The sequence below is a fragment of the Brienomyrus brachyistius genome, chromosome 5, assembly GCF_023856365.1.
Source record: "Brienomyrus brachyistius isolate T26 chromosome 5, BBRACH_0.4, whole genome shotgun sequence".
Classification (NCBI taxonomy): domain Eukaryota; kingdom Metazoa; phylum Chordata; class Actinopteri; order Osteoglossiformes; family Mormyridae; genus Brienomyrus; species Brienomyrus brachyistius.
The window spans coordinates 17,201,719-17,224,663 of record NC_064537.1 but is presented as its reverse complement, the minus strand read 5'-3'; the positions used below and the strand labels follow the sequence as shown (position 1 = coordinate 17,224,663).

General features: G+C 43.5%; 1 protein-coding gene across 1 annotated transcript in view; it reads right to left on the bottom strand.

Moving 5' to 3' along the window:
• Positions 1-2,480: 2,480 nt before the first annotated feature.
• Positions 2,481-22,945, bottom strand: part of LOC125742370 (protein FAM171A2-like) — a 31,165-nt gene continuing 10,700 nt past the window's right edge. The window contains exons 2-8 of the mRNA XM_049014297.1: positions 19,594-19,821; positions 15,189-15,281; positions 10,964-11,122; positions 9,534-9,713; positions 5,325-5,438; positions 4,993-5,119; positions 2,481-4,749 (exon numbers count right to left, since the gene is read on the bottom strand). Of these exons, the coding sequence (XP_048870254.1) occupies positions 3,291-4,749; positions 4,993-5,119; positions 5,325-5,438; positions 9,534-9,713; positions 10,964-11,122; positions 15,189-15,281; positions 19,594-19,821 (2,360 nt within the window). The 3' untranslated portion in view covers positions 2,481-3,290. The remainder of the gene's footprint in view (positions 4,750-4,992; positions 5,120-5,324; positions 5,439-9,533; positions 9,714-10,963; positions 11,123-15,188; positions 15,282-19,593; positions 19,822-22,945) is intronic.

The window sequence follows — 22,945 nt, the reverse complement described above, 5'->3', positions numbered from 1 at the left end:
TGAAATTTATGTTCCAAGTCAAATGATCAGAATGAGACTAAAATATAGCATGTCACCCTTCTTGGAAATGTTTAGTATACAGCATTTATAATTATTTTTATAATTTTTAATTTAATTATTTTTTTTTTTGGGGGGGGGGGGGGGGGGGGGGCTCATTTGTCCTGTTTACTCCTCCAGTTTCAGATGAGTATCAGTACCGGCACAAATAAATTTAAAGCAAACCTAAATTGTTCAGACTTAATATTTGGTCCCAAACCCTTTACATGTAATTACTGCCTCATTTCTTATGGCACCTGACTTCTGACCATTTGAGATGCTCTGCCATGCCTTTGTTGAAGCTGCTTTCAGTTGGTGCTTGTTTTGGGGGTGTTTCTGACTACAGTTTTCTCTTAAGGTGAAAGGCATGCTCAGTTGGGTTTGATGCAGCAAACCGGCTTGGCTGACTTTCCATCTTTTCTTTCTGATGAACTTGGTTAAGTGTTCAGTTTTGGTCATTGTTTTGCCGCTTTGTCATCTTCCACCCAATGAGTTCTGAGGTATTTGCTTGGACGTGGGAAGATAAGATGTTTCTGTAAACCTCAGAATTCATTCTCCTGTTACCTCTCCAAATGCATCATTGCCTAAGGCAAGGGAGCCAATTCCAGAAGCAGCCATGCATGCCCAAACCAGGACACTGCCCTCCCCATGCTTCGCAGATGAAGTGCTATGCTCTCTCCACACTTTCCCCTTCCCCTCACTTTGATAAAGGTTAATCTTCACCTTGTCTGTCCATAACGTTTTGCTCCAAAACCCATCTGGCCCATCTTTGTGAATTCCAGCCTGACCTTTCTGTTCGTGGTGTTGATCAGAGGTTTGTATTTTGCAGTGTGGTTTCTGTATTTATTTTCTTGAATAATTCTGTGAATGGTGAACACTGACACATTCATCCCTGCACTCAGTAGACCAGCTTTCATTTCTTATTTTGGGGGTGTTCTTCACAGACACTGCTGACAGCCTTATGTTTGCAAATTGCCAACACTCCAAATAGCCTGTTCCTTTTTCAAACCACTCCAGACTGTTGATTTCGGAATGTGACGTCATTCTTGAATGCATTTTAATTAGATTTTAAATCGCATTTCCAAAACTGCTTGCTTTGCCATCTCGTTTGTAACCTTTACATCAAACACACATCAAATTCAAACTCCCAATGGCTACAATCAACTCCACACATTCATAGCTCTTTTGTGTTCACAATTATGGGAACATGGAATACCTGAACAATCAGAATGACCTGTCAATCCTTTGTTCTGATACTTATGCACAGTAGACACAGCAAATGACATATTTCACATTTGGTTATTACTGCATGGGAAACATTGCCTAGAAATAACCGTTGGCATTCTGTACTTTATCCTCATGTTGATTTTTTGACCTATTAACAAATTAGGAATAACAAAAATAACCAATTTTTACTTCCCAAAAGTTTTTTGCTTCTCACCGTATATGTTTAATGTTTGTGTCATGCTGTAAAGAAACGCAAAGTTGTCAGCATCCCATGTTTCCACATTCTGCTCTTTCCTACATATACTGGGCAATTTTGTCCAAAGTGACATAAAGGTGAGGAAAGCTTCGGGGTCAGAGAGCAGGGTCAGTTGGCATCCTTGGCACTGCGGGCGCTGTAAAGGGGGGGTAAACGATGACGATTCTCGAGGCCCATGACTGAGAGGGGGCCCAGAGAAGCCCCCAATAAACTGTGTTGGGGGCCCTGTCAAGATTCTTTTCATGGGGCCCAAAATCCTTAGCAGCGCCCCTGCTCAAGGGCCTGCAGCTGATACGATTCATCACTTAAACTCACAAGTTTCTAGATACCGGCACAGCTCCCTAACACACTCAACAACACACCACCCATATTTGTCTACCTGTTCATTCACTGAGGAAACCAACTTATGTTCACAATCTACTTAATGTTTTTCCACTAGGTATCCTTTCAAGACTTCAGCTCCACAGCATGTATCCATTAAAGTCTCAATGAAAAACCTGTGGGTTGGTGAAGGCGAGGGGACAAAACACTGTACGTTTCTGTGTACATTTTATGATTCTGTGCTTCAAATACATGGGATTCTGTATGACTTGAGTATTTTCAGCCAAAAACAAAAACTACCACTAGGTGGCACACTGTGGGTTTTCCTGTAACAGTGGGAGGACACTATGCGATGCGAGCTGCATTGACCAATCAGCTGCTAATCTGATCTCAATGACACAGGAAAGATTTCTCTTGGAAATAAACATACAAATTTACCAGAAAAACCTCTCTTAGCAAATTGCTACAAGTGATAAAAAAAAAAGATTTCATATTCATGATTCATAGCAATCTTTCACGTGATTGAGGAATCTGTCAGAGGCCGTACTTGGTAATGCTTCAGTGAACACAGTCAGTACTGTAAAGGAGTTCAACTGAAACACGTTGCTCCACATTCATTAAAAAAAAAAATTAAGCTGCGTTTTTACAAAGCCACTTCATTAGATTCACACAAAAATGACAATTTTAAGGAAGGCCTTGTGGATAGTTCATACAGCCACATACGACAGTTTTATGTTTGTTCTCAGCTTTCCAGCTGTTGTAAAAGAATATAATGAGTAGACAAATAAATGGAACAACAGCAAAGAAAATCCCAAATAAATCTGTGATACTTACATCAGAATTTTTCCTCAATTCTGCCCAGAGGAGAGGATAGTTAAAAGTAAAATACCTTGTTTAGGCTTGCAGGTTGTGTCCAAAGTCAGTATAAAATGGAACACCATAACTGTGTTCGGATATGTGATTTTCAAAAAAATTCCAAATGTTAAAAATGAAGTTTACAGCACATGGAAATAAAAAATGAAGAAATCACATTCTTGAAATAGTCTGCTTTTCCATAGTTTCTTGATTTTTCATTATGCCATTTTGATTCTTTCAGGAGAATCCCTGTGTGAGGAAAAATATCTAGCAAGATCTCAGCATTTAAAGTGACATGCTTGGGTAATCACTACAAAAATAATAATCCACTTTCTCTCCAAATATCTAGACTCTTCCAGGAAAAAAACCAATGAGAGTGATAATCTACGTAGGTTTCTTGTATCTTTTATCTTCATTGTGCTTTTCTCTGGCCAGCTTTTTTACTATGTTGCATCGTGTTTGGTTTTTCTGCATTTCATTGTTGAAGACCACAACCCTACAAACTGAACTAGGAGTACATAATAGAAGGTAAGTAGAGCAAAATAAGGTGGAAAAAAAACTTCACAAAGAGTTTGAGGTTGGACTGGGCTTATCTCTACTTCTTGACATTAAAGACCATCAGAGGCCTTTCTTCTCGCCTCTGCCAGGGACTCTTCTTATTCTCTCCCTCATCATCCTTGTCATCGGGGTCGTTGTCATCCTCGGCACTGGTCATAGAGTCTCGACGGGTTTCGCTGTTGCTGCTGCGTGAGCTGTTGACCCGGCTACGGCCTCGTCTGGGAATGCCAGTCCCACGGGGCTCCTGTCCTTCATCCAACAGCGGGGTGAGGGAATTGTCTTCAGGTGAACCCATGGCAGTACGGTTCTCACTGCTGCTGGGCTCTCTGTCATCCGCGTAGGCCAGTTTAGAATAGACTTTGCTACTATGCCCCTTACTACTACTGGCCTTCTCCCCTTTGCCTTTGCGGTGGGGCATCGGCTTATTTTCACGGAGGTCTACTCCAGAGCCCAGGTTAGCATCATGGCCAAGTCGGACGCTAGTTTCATTGCCCAGGTCTATGTAGGAGTGCCGCACGTGAGAGTTGGAACGGCCATCCAGAGAGATGAACCAGGCCCGAGGATGTTGCTTCACACCCAGCTCCCTCAGCTTCTTCTCAGTAAGGGCCTGGAGTTCCCCATTCATCTGTGCCATAGTGGAGTCGTTAAAAAGCACAGGGATGCGCACAGGACCCGAAGATGGATTTGGGCCCCAGTTGCGACCTTCGGGGTCCTCGCCTGGTGGACTGATCTGTTGCTGCTGCTGCTGGGGTGTGAGCTGGCGGCACCCTGGCATATCCTCTAGATCTTGCTTCTGCTGCTGTTGTGACTCTGCCCCCTGGTCCATCCCTGAGAATTCCGACGACAACCGCATGTAGTGGGCCGGTATGACCAGAGTGGGCACCATACTTCGGTACATGTTTTCCTTCATCTGGTCGATGGAGCCACAGAAGATGAACTGGCTAGGCTGTGTGTTCAAGGAGGTGGGCCGTGCAAGATGATCTGCTACCTGGGACGCTGAGTACTCTGGGGGCTTGCCTTCTGGCTTGTGACTAACAAAAGGAGGAGGGGATGGGGGATCAGAAGAGTAGCCCTTGTTGTCATTGGCGTTGTGGCGCCGTAGGCCATCAATCCCCTTGTCCTCCATCGAACTGCAGCTCCTGGTGTAGTCACTATGCAGCAGAGGGTGGTCCAGGTTGCTGGCTTCCGTAGAGCGGGTCACCATCTGGAAGCTTTCACCACGCCGGGGGCCTCCGTCGTTGTTGATCTTTGAGTGGTGCAATTTGTGGGCAGGGACATGTTGGAAGAACTCTTCACGTGAGCTCTGGAAGTCCTGAGAGGAGGTGAATTCGGATTTGAGGTCGTCCCTGTCACCTTTGGAAGAGGCCGTTTCAATGTGGCCGCCACAGATGAGGTTAAGGCGAGACATTGAGGTTCCCTGGTCTCGCTTGGAGCTGTCTAGTGTGGCGGAAACATGCTTCTTGCGACGTTGTTGTCGTGGTTTCAGACATCTCCTCCTAGATCATAGAAAAAAATAAATACACAAAATTGGAAAACATACTTTAAAACTATGTAGACAAACTACCAGCATCAACAGGTAAAATTTATATTTTTTGTTCATGGCACAGCTGTGAACACTTGGATGTGCTGGTTCATAATTATTACATTTAGCTGGTCTATACATGTGAAGCCAGAAATGTCTGAATGATTTGCGGTATACATAGATACTTCATAAAATAATGGACAAGGCAAAGTCATACCTGCAGTAGTAGAGAAGCAGACACAGTAGGACGAGCACTAGCAAGGCCATGGAGCCCAGGATAGCAAGCAGAAAGATGGTATGGTAGGTGGTCATGTCTCGCAGGCCTGTGGAGCTGAAACCCATGCCTGCAAGACATGGCAGTTCCCATGACTACCGGAATGCCACCACAGCTTGGTTTAATGCTTTAAAATGACAGTCTGCATCGGACAGTTCCCCTGAATAGCAGGGGGCACAGAATCCCCAGGATGTTCCACAAGGCACCGTAGATCCTCCATGGATGTCACTGAAGTGCATCAGGGACGGCCATGCATGGGCAGATGGTGTGATTACCTGTAGCTGAAGGGATTGCTGCCACCCAGAGCCCCAGATGTGAAGCAACGAAACTCCAGATGAGCTGCAGGCCCTCTCTTTTAATGTAGCCTGTTCCGTTCCTGACCCAGAGCCCTGAAAGAAGAAAAAAGACTGGAAGTCAGCCAAGAGACTAAATAATGAACCAGTAACTAAAGGTGTAGGACACTTCTGCTGGTTTATCGTCTATTGTTTTGTCATAGTGCAGCAAAACAAAAGTTCAGCTCAAAGACTGCTGACTTTCGAACCAAATTCATCTGAGGGTGTCAGAGGACAGATTGACAGAGTTGCTGCACCCCAGTACTGAACAAATGGTGAAAGTAGAACTCTCTGCAGGGGAAAGGAGATTTGTTTACAGAGCGGGAACTGGCTGTCGCAGTAGCCAAGAATGATCGCTCTTCTCCAAGTGTCCAAACAGAAATTTTCCAGGATGATGTCAATCATAATGAAACAATTTAAGTATTAGTATCTCATGCAAACACATACACTAGTTTACAATACATACTACTTCTCACAGCACTGTCCTCATATGGCCTGATATTTAATCTGCTCCGCTGTAGGGCAGCATGGAAATCATAAATCGAAATGCCTGCTTGAGACTGGTAAAGAGTATTCAAGGAGACTGTTTCAAGCTGAACAAGAAAGGAAGCTACCAAATGGCCAACTAATGTGTACTTAAAACCTTTGCCATTTCCTGGGTGCCGCTGACAAGCTAATTGGTTAGTGAGACAAAAAAAAAAAACCCATGCAACTGTAACACGTCTATGTAGAACGTATGTTGGCTAAAAACTCGTGTGTGATGTAAGCAATGCTGGAGCAGAAGACAACTGCACAGCACAGAATTTCAAATAAGTATCTTACTTGCAGCAGCGGTGTCCAGGCCTGTCTGCAAAATGCACTGGAGCCGGTTCATTATTCATGGGTGATGGTTTCACAAATGTCAAGTTATAGTTAGTCTAATTATAGTTAGTCTATAATTGGTGTTATAATATATCAGCGGGGCAGCACTATTGTGGGTTCCATTCTTGGCCCCAAGCTCAGTGTGTGTGTGTCCATCCTGTCCATGCTGATCCCTACCCTATGCTTCCTGGCTCACTGCAACTCTGTACTGGATAAGAAGACGGGTGGATGTTATCTGTGATAAATGTACTGCAGTTTTGTGCATGTGGACATATGGCTGACTTTGCACCTTGTTTTGAGACTCCGAAGCTATTCTTGTCCAGTCCACCTGTCCAGTTCACCAGTATGGAAACAGGGTGAGACACAGTGTCTGTTCTCACTCCAGCTGCCACATGAGGGTGCTTTCGTCACAGTGGTCTACACAGTGGTCACCCGACTCGCCACCACACCATCACCCACAGAAAATACCGAACCCCACACCCCTTAACAAGAGAGACTTAATACACAGACACAGTTGTAGCTGACAGCATAGATGCCTGACAACCATAACCTACTTTTCTGCAGTGGCATGCTGTGGCGGGATGAACACTGGTGCCCCCTGTAACTGAGATGGGCAGGTACTACACCTGCTTGTTTTAACTACATACATATGAAGTGCCGAAAGCCACACAGATTATTATGATGAATGGGCTACAAATGCAGTGTCACCAACTTTGATAGCTGGTTGTCGTGAGGTTTTCAAACCGAGACAAGTCTGCACACACATTCACGTGCACACAACAGTTTGATTACCCTGCAAATAGTCTGTCGGGTTTGCAAACTGCCCCGGCGCTTTTAATGTAGCTAATTTTAGGTTTATAATGGAATAAAATCGATTTTCCGTAAGATTTCTTGCGTGAGTGTCATGCCAGATGCGTGAGAGTTGGCAGCCATGCAAATAACAGGACTCTGTTCAGTAGCTACGTCTTCGGCCTGTTCACACTGGCCACATATCAGGCAGGAAGGCGAACATTTTTTCTGCTGTGCTCAGCTGATAAAAGGCTATGCCCAAAAGAGGAAATTGATTTTTTTTAGGAATGGCCTCTGTTGCTTTGCTTGTAATCCATAATGTATAAAATTGCTGACATCCAAAGAGTGTTTGGTCTTCATCTTACCATCCTATACGAGCCATGGAGCCTTGACGTCCCAGAACAATTTGAGTTGGACCAATCCATCTACCTGCTCATCCTAAGATCATGGAGGCGCTTGGAACTTATTGGAGGTACAGACCACAAGGCAGGGGTTCACCTGATGCAGAACGTCGATCCATCACAGGACACACACAAACACACAACGGAAGATTCAGGAATGCTAGTTATCCTAATCACTTGTCTCCAGATTTCCAGAGGAAATGCAGACAACTTTGGACAAACGTAAGCATCACACACACAGAGGAGGAAGTGCAATGTGAACCACCAACCCCAAAGGTAGGAGCTAACGGCGCTGAGCACTGGGCCACCATATTAAAATGCATCATGATGCAAAGTTTGCTGGTGAAGTTTTCCCCCTACTGGCTAATTCAAGGCTGTACGTTTGTAATGTGCTACTTGCCTTAAATGCACATTGCTTTGGACAAAAACGACTGCCATATAAAGTAAATATCAATGAATATGTAATTAAGAACAGGTTTTTTTTTTAATATAGGGCTGGGCCAGTAAAATCACAGAGGGGAGTCTCAATGCTTTGCTCTATCCATACATTTTCTGAAACCACTTGTCCTATAAAGGGTCGTGGGGAGTCGGGAGCCTGTCCCAGAAGCTATGGGCGCAAGGCGGGAAACAACCCAAGATGTGGTGCCAATCCATCGCAGGGCACACACACACACACACACACACACACACACACACCTATGGGCAATTTGGTGATTAGCCTCAGCATATCCACACACACAGAACCCTGGTCCCAAAGGTGTGAGTGCTAACCGCTGCACCACCATGCCATTCTGCTTTGCTGTAATGCAAACCATTGTCAACATATCTAAAAAATAAACCTGCGGCTAAAGAGTGCCTGGCAGAAAATGGCAACCCTCCCATCACCAGCTCTACCAATCCCCCTTCTTCTCTCTCCTTTTCATAGCTTTTCCCATTCCATTGCTTTCTATTCCTGCCTGTTACCTTGGCAACAGTGGCCTGAATGAAGCATTCTGGAAGTGGAAATAGTCCCAGTATGTATTCTAAAGGCTTGCTCGACGGCATCACAAATGCATCGGCAGAAATGGCTGTGAGCTTTTACAGATGCCGTTTCTGCACAGTAATTACAACACATGCAGACTCCACACTAGATGCAACAGTAGTAAAGAGCCTGAAGGGCGATTTTCTATATATACGTAATTGGAATCAGATTCATGGAGTCAAGCAGTCTAAGAGGTTTATTACATCCTTTTTCCATTTACTGCATTTTCTCACGACAAGCTAAGCCACTGCATAGCTGTGTATTTACCGCTATATATCTGCACATCGCTGGTTCTCTAAACACCTAGCTAGGACTACTCTGAATATATAACATCCTGCGTACCTTGTACCCCAGATCTGCAATGACTAAATCCAAGGATTCTTACAAAACGATACATGGGTTAAAATTTCAATAATAAAGGAGAATGAATTAAGAGCTGAAGTTTGCTTTATGTTCAGTGGAAAGCTTCTCTCAGCAGAGCCAGCGTGCCGCTGCACCGCTGAATAACGGGGCTGCTGAGACGATGTGTGCATTAGGCTCATGGAGGGCTGTGATCATTCAATCACAGCCCTGACAATGGCGGACGCATCACAAAGGCGACGGCATTCAGCCGTGTGCTCAGACGACCCAAATCAAAGAGTGACGTCAATCCCAGTAAAGATTCTCATTTGCTTCTGATCATTTTAATATGTATGCCAAGCAATCATGGGCGGCCTTTTGAGCTGCTGCGGTGAACTTTCAGGACCTTTCTTTCATTCAATATCAAGGGAACGTTGTCCTCATAAAACATTCTTTCCAAGTTAGAATGTGTAAAATACTCCATTCTGTAATGAATTGAAGTATGTATTGTAGGTGCCCAATAGACTCAAAATATTTGTAGTGTAGAGTTTAAGTTTTCCTTCATTTGTACAGGCTAAATAGCTAACTCAAAGATTCAACTGTTGAAGCTCATCTCTAGGCAACGGCTGCTTTAGGACTTAAGGAAGCAAAAGAGATTCAAGTCAGTCTCAAGTCAATAGCCTTTCCGCTTAGCACATTTCACTGCTTAGCTACCTGTGATGCACAGTGGGTACCGCTTACCTGTGGCGCCTTCAAACTGCCAGACAGGGATGCTGGTGTCCACCTTCACTGGGCTGTCAGGGGGCAGGGGGATGGAGACATGGATGGGCTCCGACACCTGCACGGCACTCCCATTGCGGGCATAAAGGTGGGCACTGACCGCTGCCACCGCTGTCAGCTCCAGCCAGCTGCTATTCCCCCCTGCGTGCGAGCACATAGGGCACCATCACCACCAAAGCACTTTTACAGTGTCTGTAAAATCCATAATATACTCATGTCTGTACATAGGGTGCATCCCTGCCTACTCTGCCTGTAATGTCTGTGTGCAGTTGCATGGATACACACACACACACACACACACACTTGGACATCCCATAAACATACATGTATACATACATCTCAGGTCAAAGCGAATACGGTAAATATATAAATATACCTAAGGGAGGGGAAAGCAAAGAATCCCACTTTGGAAGGATATTCCTTTTGTTGTATTTAAGAAAAGTGTTACCGAATTCTTTAAGCAGTCAACATGATGCATCATATGAACCCTCATTATGCATTCATAAAGTATTATAAACATGGCTATAACCATTAATAAAAAGGCATAACACATTATAGCCATGTTTATTATGCAGTATGAATGTTCTATGAAGCTCTCATCTATAATGCACCACAAATAGCTTGATAATACAATACGAAGCATCCTTAATTCTAATACTGACCATTATAATGCATTATGAAGGTATTTATAGTGCATTATAGATGAGAGCTTCATAGAACATTGACAATGCATAATAAAACGTGGCAATAATGCGTTATGCCTTTTTATAAATGGTTATAGCCGTGTTTATAATGCTTTATGAATGCATTATGATTGCATGTGTGATGCATTATAAAAGGGGGCGTCACAGAAAGTGTTACCAAGAATCCTCCAATGTAAATCAGACTTTAGACATGGCTGACTTCCTCTGCTTGTGCCCAGATGGCCGACAATGCCGCCGAGCCCTGAATAACTCGCACTGACTCACCTCACTTTGCAAGCTGTTGCACGATTTTTATGGCCAAACACCAAGACTGAAATGCCAGGTGCCAGGTTCCAGGGTGTGCCTACACACCCCCCACCCCGGTGGGGTTGCACGGGGAATCATTCCTGTGACAACCTCTAGTCTTATTTCTACCTGCAATGTATAACACTGCATTTATAGATGAATTGTGTGACTGTGTGTCGGTGTGTGTATGTACCCTGCAATGACCTGGTATTTCATCCCTGCCTTCCCTGTGTCACATGGTATAGGCTCCAGGGCCCCCTGTAACTCTGCACTGAATGAGGAAAGTGGATGAATGGTTAACATCTGCAGGTCAGTGCTTTTGTCCCAACCATGTGGCAGAACCTCCATCCAAGAACCTGCCACAATGTTCTGATTCTGAGCTTTCCCTGCATGTCCAGTCACCTGTGTGGTTAGTCTCACGGCCCAGCATGTATGGAAAACCCCCGATCTCATACTGGCTCCTGGCAGCGGTCAGCACCGCCCACACGTCTGTGTAGGAGGTGTCGGGGGGCAGGTGGACCGCCTTACTCTGCAACTGGATCCATGGTTGGTTCCTGCCACCTGCGGGAAAGTAGGGGCATCAAATGAGGTGAATTTTTACAAAACACAAAGGAGTTTATGCAGCGAGCATATCAGCGGCTTTAAATATATCTGCCACTGAAATATTTCATGTAGCTAACGCAGATACAGCTAGAAGCACCTAATGTGGTTAGAGTACCCAAAGCGATTCCCCCCATCAAACACAGAAATCATCGCTTCACTTAGAGAGGAGGTGCAAAAATATATTAGTCCTAATTTTACATCATGTTGCCCTGTCAAACCAACAACAGTGAAATCAGAAATGGCTCACTGAGTAATATTTTCTGCAGTTATGATACCAGTGATATTTTCCAGCTCCACAGAAGTAAAAAAAGAAATTGCAGCCAATTAAATTCTCAAATCATCTCACAAGAAGACGACCTGAGGCAGGGCGGTAAAATTCTACAGAGCGGTATAATCCCAGACACCCTAACGACATGCCGAGCATCACTAAATGGATAAAAGATACTAAACATGTCTAAGTATCCAGTTATCCGGAGCCAGAAACCTTGGATTTGTTCTATCGTGGATAAAGTTAGCATCCAACGATAAGATAAAAAAAAAAATAAAATGCTAGGCAGGGGGGCAGGTTGTGCTTTCTGGATTAAATTGTTTTTCAATCCGCACCTGAAAACATGTGACAAAGAGCATTTTATTTTTCAATACAAGACAATCCTATAAAATATGAAACTGTTTAAAAATGTATTAACCAAGGTTAGCTGAAGCCCCGTTTTAGTGGTGACCTCCGGGGTCAAAGTGCGCCTGGAGATGGCAGCTTCCTAAAAGCTTCTTTAAAAATTCCCGTCCTGCCGCATTAACGTGATTAGGTCGTATCTGGACCGATCCTTGTTAAGCCTATCACCAGCGCTCAGCTGAGCTGGGACACGACATCACCTCATAGGAACCACATTCAAGTTTCTGCTGTGAGGCGGATCATTACAAAGTATCGATTAACAGCAGCACATTACAGAGTCGAGGTCACAGTTTCCACACCCAAGTCTCTTCTCCATCGCCGCTCTCTATATTAAACGCTGCGTCGATAATGCTGCGAGTTACAGAGGTTCATCATGAATCAAAAACATCCTGCGTCATGTTGTATGCAGATACAAAGAGAGTTTTGTTTGCCATATACCCTAAAAATATCCAATATGAATCATGTCACGGGGTGGGGGGCATTGCTTGGGATAAGAAAGGGACAACTGTTTGACATTAAAGTGTTCCTGGTCAGACTTTTCATAAAAGCAGATCTACATGTATCCAATGCCGATGGTAATGACACTGCTGCAAGGGTCAAAGTTCAAGTGTGGCAGTTGTCAGTCACCAATACTGGCTGTCTGGAAAACCTGCAGCATGCTGACTTCCCTGAAGTGCGCTCACTGCAAATTGCTGCTTCCCTTCGGTTGCTGCAGTTTACTCAGCCCTTCAGGGGGGGGGGGGGGCGTCTAAGGGATAATCTATTCCAGAGGGAACCTCTTTAATCCTTATCATGAACCCTCCCCCAATTCTCCTGCGTCCTTTATCACTTAGAAAAGCTTGCTGAACCCATCTGGACACTGGTGATCTCACATAATTGAATCAGGCTGCAGTGTGACATAAGCGAAGATAACAAGTGACCACGCGCAGCTATTGAAGCTGCAAAACGGGAGCCTTGGCAAGTAGGGCCTTCCTGTCTCCATCTTTCTCTCACGCTACACACATAAAACCTGCAGAATTAAACAAGGCAGGGTAGCAATGTAACATAAAGCTGTGCGGAGACTAGCTTTGATGGACCGGGACCCTGCGGGCACTGTCCCGCCACATGAGTACAGCATGGAGGGAAGTCGTCTCAGTGCCAAGGATATGTGACCAAATCACGGCCCCCCATAAACAGCCCCCCCATAGCAACCAGACAGGACAACTTAGAGACGCCAGTTCCCCTAATTACATGCTTTAAAACTGGGGAGATGAGCCTAGTGGATCCAGAGTGGTGAAGACATTAAAAATCACTTCTCAGACATGTGCATATTGCAACAAATGTAGCTTAAATATATATATTTTTTATATATGTTTAAAGTGGATGTGTCCCGTATGCCTGGGAGATTGCGGTGCTCATTGTGCCCCCACTGTCATTTCTGTCCTCTCTCTCTTTACCTTCCAGCTCTTCGCAGGTGCACTCATATTGCCACGGCAACCACGGTGACACACTGTGCTGTTCTCGCCAGCCCGACGGGCGTGTTCACCTGACGTTCTCCCTCTTCTGCAAGCTGAACGACAGCGCACAACCGAGTCCTAAAATTTCAGCTCCTCTGCAACAGCTACAGCACACTGGAAAGACCAGATCCCTTAAGAATCAGGTTCTGTAATTACAGATGAGCCTAAATTTAAAATGACTTGTCATATTCCATGGGACTCCACTACAAAATTACTTTTCTTACTACTTGGGTGACATTTTGGGCTTGCCCATCAGATATGCCTGTTATATATATATATGTATTATTGTCCAAGGCTTTACGCAGTTGGATATCACTGACCTGGGCAGCACAACCACCTCACGCCTGCGGGGCTGGGATTTGCATGCTTCCCCAGGTTCTCCATGTGTGGAGTTTGTGTGTTCTACTCATATTTGTGCTGTTTTCTCCTTCCGCAGTCCAAAAACATGTAGTTAGTGGACACATCTCCAAAACCACGCCTGGGGTGTGATTGTGCGATGCCTCACGGCATATTGGCATCCTGCCTGGGCTTTGGCAGCTTTGACCTTCCCGGCAGAGAAAGTTTTCATGGGAGATGGATGGACGGACAGATATTTTCGTTAAATATTACGTACAAAAATAACAACTAGTTATTTAGACATGAGGTCTATCAGTTTCACCTTCTTTTAGCAGCCACCAATGTCCAGTTATCCTTAAATAACCACCACAGACACCTACAGCTGATACCTCCAGAGATTCCTGCTGGCAAGGAAGACTTTCCCAACATGCAGCACAAAGGGTTTTCGTAACATAGGTATTATGAAAAAGGCAAACATATCTGAAGAACAAAGCTCAAGTGGGGAGGAGGCTTTTTTCCATAGGTCTGGGTCACATGCATCTGCTCGGGGTATTAAAGGCTCTATGGATGGACAACAGTGAACAAGCAAAAATACTTTGGCTGAGTGTGACGGGGAATAATTGGTTTTGTGTACTAAACAGAGTTCCCTTTGAGCTCACTCATGTAAATCAATACGATGTGCTTAAACAGCACTGAACGGGACCAGACATCCCACTCACTGCACCGTCAGGCCCAAACACTCAGATCTTTCAGGAGATAGGGCATGCTGTGTGTAAAGATCCCTCTTCAGCCGCCCTCCCACAGATGGAAAGACACCGTAATTTACGGCCCAGATGAACGGCCATAATCAGTGTTCGGAGGAGCTCGCCAAGACATAAAACTGCCCTGTTATGCGTTGGGCTGGATAAGGGTGGGCTGTTGGAGGGAGACAAATTACTGAGGCCTGGAATATCATGGCCTAGCTAAAGAAGCATCCAGAAAAGGCAAATCTGTCCTCAGGCCTCGTTATGCCAATCCTGTGGTAAAATGGTGGGACGGACTGGGCAATATAATATGAAGATGACTGGTTGGATCAAATCGTTATATAGACTTAGATTTAAGACCCCGTTGATGTTGGCTCTTTTTTTAACATTTCATTGTGAGTCGACTAGAAAGAAGAAAAAAATACCCTTTGGTTCTGGGCACTGAGATCCCATGAATGTCATCGTTTGCTGCAAACGTCTGCTGCTATTTACTTAAATCTTCCCCATGGACTCAAACAATTTCAAGACATCGCTGGAAATTTGCGCAAAATTTGTGCAAAAGGAGACCTTCACATATACATGAGTCTGGTTTTTGACAGCAGTGAAGAGCCTTTGGTTTTGTATAGTTAACTGCACAACAGCTAATCATTTCTGTTGGACATAGAGGTTCTCCCAACAGGAAGACTCCAGACGTTGACACGAATTACAGAAATTGCTTAAGAATAATGTTTTCACCAGAATTGAAGCACAGGATGTGAGACGGACATATGGGCACTCACCTGGGGATCCCGACAGAACCTGAACCACATCATCATAAAGGATGAGGGTAGCCGGTCTCTGGGGAAGGAGGTAGAGGCTCACTGATGCATACACTGAAATAGACAGTATCACCAACAGGCATGAACAGTCAGGCATTACAAAATTTGTAGCAGGGATGGTTTGAATACACAGAGATAACACTACCTATCCCCCATATTCCCAAGGTACAGTACAGTGACTCAGCAATAAGAGAGCCCCTCTTCGAATAGAGGGTCCAGTAAGCTATGTAAGATGCAAAAATCTATTATATCCCAACCTCTGAAGAAGTCTTCATCTAACACAATGAAATCACTGACTGTGCAACCTGAACCTTGGTTGAGGAAGTGTCTGTATAGCTACTGATGGTCAGGAGGTCCAAGACATTTCCGTGAGCCACTTTGCACAGTCTCCTCCGCATTGTTTGCGGTGAGAGAATACGGTAATGCGATAGAAAAAACAATAGGATCCCTGTAGATTTATGGCAAATTCAGCGGGACCAGCGGGGTCCAGTGCACAGGCCTACATTAGTATCCTTCAGTGACCTCATTCGAGAAGCCTTCATCAAAAGCTGGATGAGATCATCAGACAGGGTCTTTTTTGTTTATTGTGCACAAGGGACAAGGAGCAATGTCTCACACGAGGACAGCTTGCCCCGCCTGAACATATCCTGGAGGGTAGCTCTTGTGTGCTCTGCTTTGGCGTTATTTCAGGGAGGCAGCAGGAAGAAAGCCGGGTGTCTTTAGGCTCAGAGCTCATTCCCATCTGCTGTAAAGCAGGGCCATACAGTGCCAGACCACGGCGGACACACCTACAGCATAGAAAAGCCCATGTGTACTAGTCTTCTGGGGTGCCGAGGAAATGGTGCTTTCACAAATAGCAGGATGAGCTTCCAAACAGGTTCAACAGAAGACAATAGAAGATCACGTGGGACACGGATTCATCAAGGAGAACCACAGATCAAAATTGCTGCTACAGAAGAATATTTCTTTTACTTTTCATTTTCATAAAATGACTGAAGAAGCTTGGATATTGCGTGCTTTTCAAATATAATTTTTCTATAACTGAATTAAAATTCCTGAAATTTTCCAATAACTACAACTCTGGTAGATAAAATGCATGTTATAAAATAGTGTTAATCAAATTTTTTAAATAAATGAAATAACTTGAGCTTCATTACCACTACTTGCAATATCTGCAAATAATTCGCAAACAGGCTACGGTGGTGTATTCAGTTCGTTTCTACTTTCACACTGTACGTTGTTACTATTTGGTAAATGTAATATATGGGAATTTAATGTGGACGTGTTTATGCTCCCCTGCCTTGTTTTTCTGGGGGTTTTGTGTAGTATTGGCCAAAGCCCAAATCCTAGGGGTGTCATAACATGATGCACATGTGCCCCTTTTGCAGAGCATGTCCTCACTGCAAGCACTGCACAGGAGGGAAATTTATTGGAGGTGTGTTTCCCAATAATTCCCACCTGGTGCCACTACAGTGTGTTAATTTTAGAAAGGAGACATGTTGCTCCACCTGTAAAAATTCAGGACAGTCTATTCCGCACAAACGGAAGTGTCTGGGATAAAGAGGAGTTAGTTAATATTGGTCTCAGCAGGGGAAGCCTGTGTCCCAGGCTGTGATGTGGATTTAAGTAATTCATCATGTCTGATGTATGAGAAAGAGGCAGAGGGATTTTTAGAAAAAATTTGAAAGAAAATAAAAGGCTGTACTCAAAATGAAGTGTTGAAATGTGCAAGTGCTGGAGAGTCTACAAGTAACAAAATGTCAGTATTAACCTCTTGATCTGACCTGCAGTTTAATCAGAATATTTGTGCATTTAGTATCTTTAGATTCACTCTTGGCTCATCCTTCAAGATGGTTGTACAGTCGTCAGACTGTCACAGATCAGTCCCTTTAATGTCTGCTGTGACATGGATCACCTGTCTTGTTCCCAATCGTTATATGAAGTGGATCTTTTTTGTCTTTTGTTGTCAGTTGTTTCCACAATGCTTGTGTTACACCCATCTCCTCTCCTACCCCCAAACAAACCCCTGTTCCTTCCCCTTAACCTCATGTCACGCTGCTTTGTTTACCTTCTTGCCTGGAGCAAGTCTCACATTTACATATTGTGATTTAACTTTCTTTATAACATCTCATTGACATTTAAATTGATGAGTGTTGCTTGTTCTTGGATGTGATCAACCACCTCCATGGACAGCACCTACGACCTTCAAAGTTCCATTCTTTGGTCATTGAAAAAATAATCTGTTTTGAATAAATTAGTCTATATTTAAATGAGCTAATTATAGGTGTGAACTATACCCTGTGACACTGATCAGAATAGAAGGTTAGGAGATGGGTGGATGTACTACTATCGCGCGCATGGCGGGCAGAGTTTCCTGTTTGAGTGTGTTGAATGTTCAGACGATCGCTGCTATTGACACTATTTTTGATGTGTGAGACAAATGGAGAAAATGGCCAGCAGCTATCATTTGATTCTTAGCAAAGATTAAACTCATACCAGGGGATTTTCATTTCACTAAATTTGGAGGCACAAGAAGGGAATAGCTGGTCCGGAGTCGGGAGATTTTACAGTGCATGGACAAAGGACAGACTCAAGTTGTCCACGTTTTATGTCTCAGACTCGTCTTAAAATGGATTCTTGGTGTGCACTGACACTCCACAAACAACCTGGTTGAGTCTGAACAATCCTGCTAAGAAGAAAGTGAGAAACTTCCCAAGCAAAGGTGTGCCAAGCTTGTAAAGCCATTCCCAAGAAGACTTGATGCTGCCATTGCTGCCGAAGATTCTTTAACCAGGTACTAAGTGAAGGTTCTGAATACTTATGTAAATGGGACACATTTTTAATATTTTAACAAAACACTCCAAAAATCTGATTTCGCTTTTGTCATTTGTCAATGCCGTGTGCAGATTCATTATAGCAAAATGAACTAAATCCATTTTAAGATGACTCTGGAACAACAAAATGTTGACAACTTGAAAGCCTGAAAAATTTCCGTATGCATCAGATCTCCAGTCAGACAAATAATATATACACTTTTTTCTCCGCCATGACAAGCTCTGCAAGATTTCAGTTTCCAAGAGCTGAAAAATGTTTTCAATGTACTGAATCTGAGCTGCCTTTAGATGCTGTAATTTCCATGTCTGTCCCACAATGATTATGAATTATAGCCGTTTTATTGACAGAAGTGCTTTGGTGACCCGGAGGACAGGCTGCCAACGCATGTACCCCAGGCAATTCACATGGATGCAAATATTTTAACAAACAAAGACCAGTTTCTTTACTTACTCATCAACTTTAATGCATATTCAAGGGTAGAAAATGTCCTTTGAAAAGTTACCCTAAATGAATCCCAGAATATTTGGATTAACCACTGCAGCATTCTGTGTATTCTGCTGAAATCATGCCCCCAGACCAGTTGATCAGACATTTATGCAATGGAATGAGAAGTCTGAACAGCTTCAGTTAGATTGCAGGAGACAGATTGAGGATTAATGACTTCCTGTATATTACTGCAATTCTGGGTAATACAATTATGCATTATATACTTTTTACTGCAATTTTTACCACACCATAGAAATTCTTTAGTTTTCACATATTAGAGCACAGGGTCAGCTACTTATCCCAATCCCCTGGATACGTTTCTGGGGTTAAGGGGCTTGATCGAGAGCCCCACGGCTATATGATGATTAGTAACAGGTTGGTGATCTTCCAATCAAAGACACACAGAGAGTCAGACTGGGTATTGAGATCAGTAGCTTCCCTCAACAGTGCAGGATGGCGAATTAAAGCAGGACGATAACTGTCAACAAATGGTACTACTGAGGAGTTCCGAACTCAAGACCGCAATGGAGATTTTCCCTGTGTGGGAAATGAAATAGCCACGGTGGGATTCAGGCATACCGCACTGGTGCTTGTGTTACAGTTGACAAATGACAGGTTAGTGGACAGTGGATGCAGGCAGCCAGTCACTTTCTACAGGATATAATAACCGTAAGTCACATTACAGTATCTCTGTTAGTTATAATGGTTTGTCTTCATGAACAAACACACACATACATACATACATACATACATACACACACACACACACACACACACACACACACACACACACACACACACACACACACACACACACACACACACACAGCAACCTACATACGTGTGTGTGTATATATATATATATATATATATATATATATATATATATATATATATATATATATATAATATATGGTATAGCTATATATATATAATCCAATATGACATATATTAAAAGAGATGCATGTATTATATCAAGTATAAATAAAAGTATAATAGCTTGAGTCCACACAGCCGTACACAGGTAACAGCACATTTTACTCACAGGGGATACGGTTGGCGTGCCAGGGGGCAGAGTTCGTCACATAACCCGTCTTGGATGCCGCGACGATCACCCATGTCCCTGGGTGGTACTGAAACTTCACCACGACTATCCCATCGCTGACTGCCTTGCTTGACGCCAAGATAGACTGGTTCCCATAGATTTCTACAGTGGCGTCCGCCAGGGGTGAAAGGTCACTGTTGTCAAACACTTGAACTCTGAGCAGTACCTCTGTAAAATGAAAACAAGAAAGTCATTAATCAAATATGACATAGAACAGTCTTTTGTAAACTGAAATTTTATTTTCACATATAGGTTGCTTTACAGATTCTTAACCCAGCAAGTTCGTTTTTTTCAGTTGCATTCATTATATTGCCTGCCTGCCAAAAACACAGTTGAGTGATGATTACAGGAAAATTCTTCTTCCATTCAGGGTAAGCACCAGCACAGCCATCATGCTGAGGTATATTAGTAATGAATTCCTCATTTCTGACCAATAGCTCTAAAGTTTTCTCCCCTCCATACACATGTAGCCATCAAACATGTCTATCACATAAATGATGCACTATTTCAAATTCCTTACATTTTACATTCAAATTAGTCAATCAAATGAGTAATGCCTCTAAACACCCTGCATCATAGCACTGTTACCAAGTTATCAAAGATAAATTAACCTGCACACCATGGCCTTAGAACAGTGGTTGTCCTATTTCCATCAAGGAGCAAGAAGATCTCGCTGCAGACCGATAGAGCATTTCGCAACCTCTGCAAAATAATTATCCCTGGAGGTCGTTCATCCCACATTCACATGATCGTTTCTCTCCAATTTCCATAACGATGGTGCTTCTCCCTTTTAAGGAGTTGGTTTATATTAATCACTACTACCGGCATTAATTTGGACATTCAAGGTCTTAATAGAGGACAGAAGTTTAATCAAATCATATACTGAGGTCTTTTAGGAAATAAACATCCATGTGAGGCCATATGTATGGAGACTTTACATACATTCTCATAGCCCTAAACATACACAGGTCACCAATGCATGCTCAGTACTATGACTCATCACAGATTATTCCTCTCCTTCCACGGAGCCATAACACTTTCATGAAGCACTGACTGCTAGATTTTGTAAAACAGGGATGTATATATTGTACAACATGGGTGTAACCATGCATTCTTTGGCGGGGGGGGGGGTTTGGGGTCATGTCCCCCCAATACTGAATAATACCAATCTATACTCCAATTTGCAGTACAAAATGTTAAATATGTTTTCTTTTTATGAACCCTCTTAATAGATCTGCTCTTTTTCTTTTCCTATTTATTTCTAGTTTCTAAGAAAAACAAGTGTGTGACCCCCCCACCCCCAACTGAACACTTGGTTGCGCCCTGCAAGTCTTTCTGTGCTGTGATGGTGATCTGGCGGGTTTTTAAATTACTTCAGCCAGTGGAGGTTATTTTTTGTTTATTGGCTAATGCCGTTCAAAACAAGTGGGTTCCCTTCACATCTCCCTCAGTGACGCAGATGTGACAGCTGCCCCCCCCCCCCCCCCCCGCTCCTTTTTCATTGCACCTTTATAATGAGACCAGCAAGCCCACATATTTTTATCCACATGTGAAATAAGTTACCTAGACTATGGAATGGACATGTAATGATGGGGTCTACAAATATTAAACTGATGAAGAGACAGAGACGCTTACTGCCGGCGCTCCAGCCAGTTACTGAGCAGAAACACGATCAGAGGGGAGGCTGAGCTCATCATTGCTGCACCTCTCATCTCTCCCTGTCTGCAGCTGAGCTCCCACAATTGGCTATATTAAATAAAAATGACTGGAATCAAACAGAAATTACATTTATTACAGTTCAGTGAAAAATATCTTAAATAATAATGATAAAATGACTTTTCTTAAAAGCTATTTTCATTGGACTATGACCGGCGAGGCCCTGCCTTCCCTGGCCGCAACTCCATGGTAGAACTGTTGAAAATAACCTTTAAAAAATGCTGGGGGTGTTTGCTTATCTGGAGGCCACAATGCCTGCGCCATGGTCACGCTGTTGGTTGCTGTACAGCATGGCCAATCTCACACAAAAGACATGAACCTGTAAAGTACCGAATAATTATGAAGAAACAACCTGTATGTGCTACCATTGCGTGCTGCTCATCACACAGCTATGAGGCAGTGCATATAAAGTCAGACGTCCAGTGTGGTTCTCTACAACTAAACTATATAAAATCAACCAAGGACTGATCTGGAAACTTAGGGCTTCATTGAGCATAATTAATCAAGTACATTTTTACACAGATGAACAGAGTGAGAGCAGATGTTCTGAGACCTTCAGAGAGGTCAGTCCTCTTTTGGACAGACCAGAACAGACAGATTAAGCTTGGTATTTCAGAACAGAGACATCCGCCAATTCCTTCCTGTGCTCAGTCGCTTCTGTCTGACATCCTGATTTTGCCATGTTCAACGTATCCCTGGGTCAACAAGGGAGGGGCTTGTGTTTCTCTTATTTAACCAATCACAGTCTTCATTGTATGACATCACCTCATTGATCCATTTTATTGTCATTTTGAAATTCAAAGGTTTCCAGCTCTTGAGCTGAGGGGTGTCTGAGGCACAGCAGGCTAAGTCTCTGTGCTTGTGATTGGAAAGTCGCCTAGTTCAAATTCAAGCCGAGTTTTTATGATTAATTATTCTTAGTAGTATCATTATCATCATCATGACAAAGATGTGCCCTTACATTGCTCTGTCCAGCCTTTGCAGATAAGCATGTTACTGCGTTTTGAATCTATGGCATGTCCCTTAACAAACCCCTCCCTTTCTGACCCAGGGACACGTCGAACATGTCAAATCAGGACATGCCCCTTCTCCCCTATAGCTTGGAGGGTGGATGTCCTCTTCTTTCCCCTCCTCTCTGTGATTAATCCTGAAACCAATGGCACTTTGTGTAAGGAGAATAGAGAGACAAATTTCTCCAAATCGATTTCATTCCACCCCTCACCTGCTCTAAGGATGGTTCTGCTTCTGCAGCTGGTCCTGGGCCGCAGATACAAGGAGAGCAGGTGAGTAAGAGTGTGTGTGTGGGGTGACTGTCAGTACATCAGGGCGGTATGACTAACCAGGGTAGCCTGGCTTTGGAAAAGACTCGGGGGCTTAGAGGATCTTGGGACACGGGAAGGTTGGAACTGAACAAAATTTGGGTGATTCACTCTACAGCATTTGAGGGAAACAAAGTGTTGCAAGTAAACCAATGAAAATGATTGCTTTGGGAAGGAAGGAACAAATATCAAAAATAAACATGGACCCTACAGCATGGCTGACTGACATAAATGAGTCTCTGGTCCAGAGTTACTGT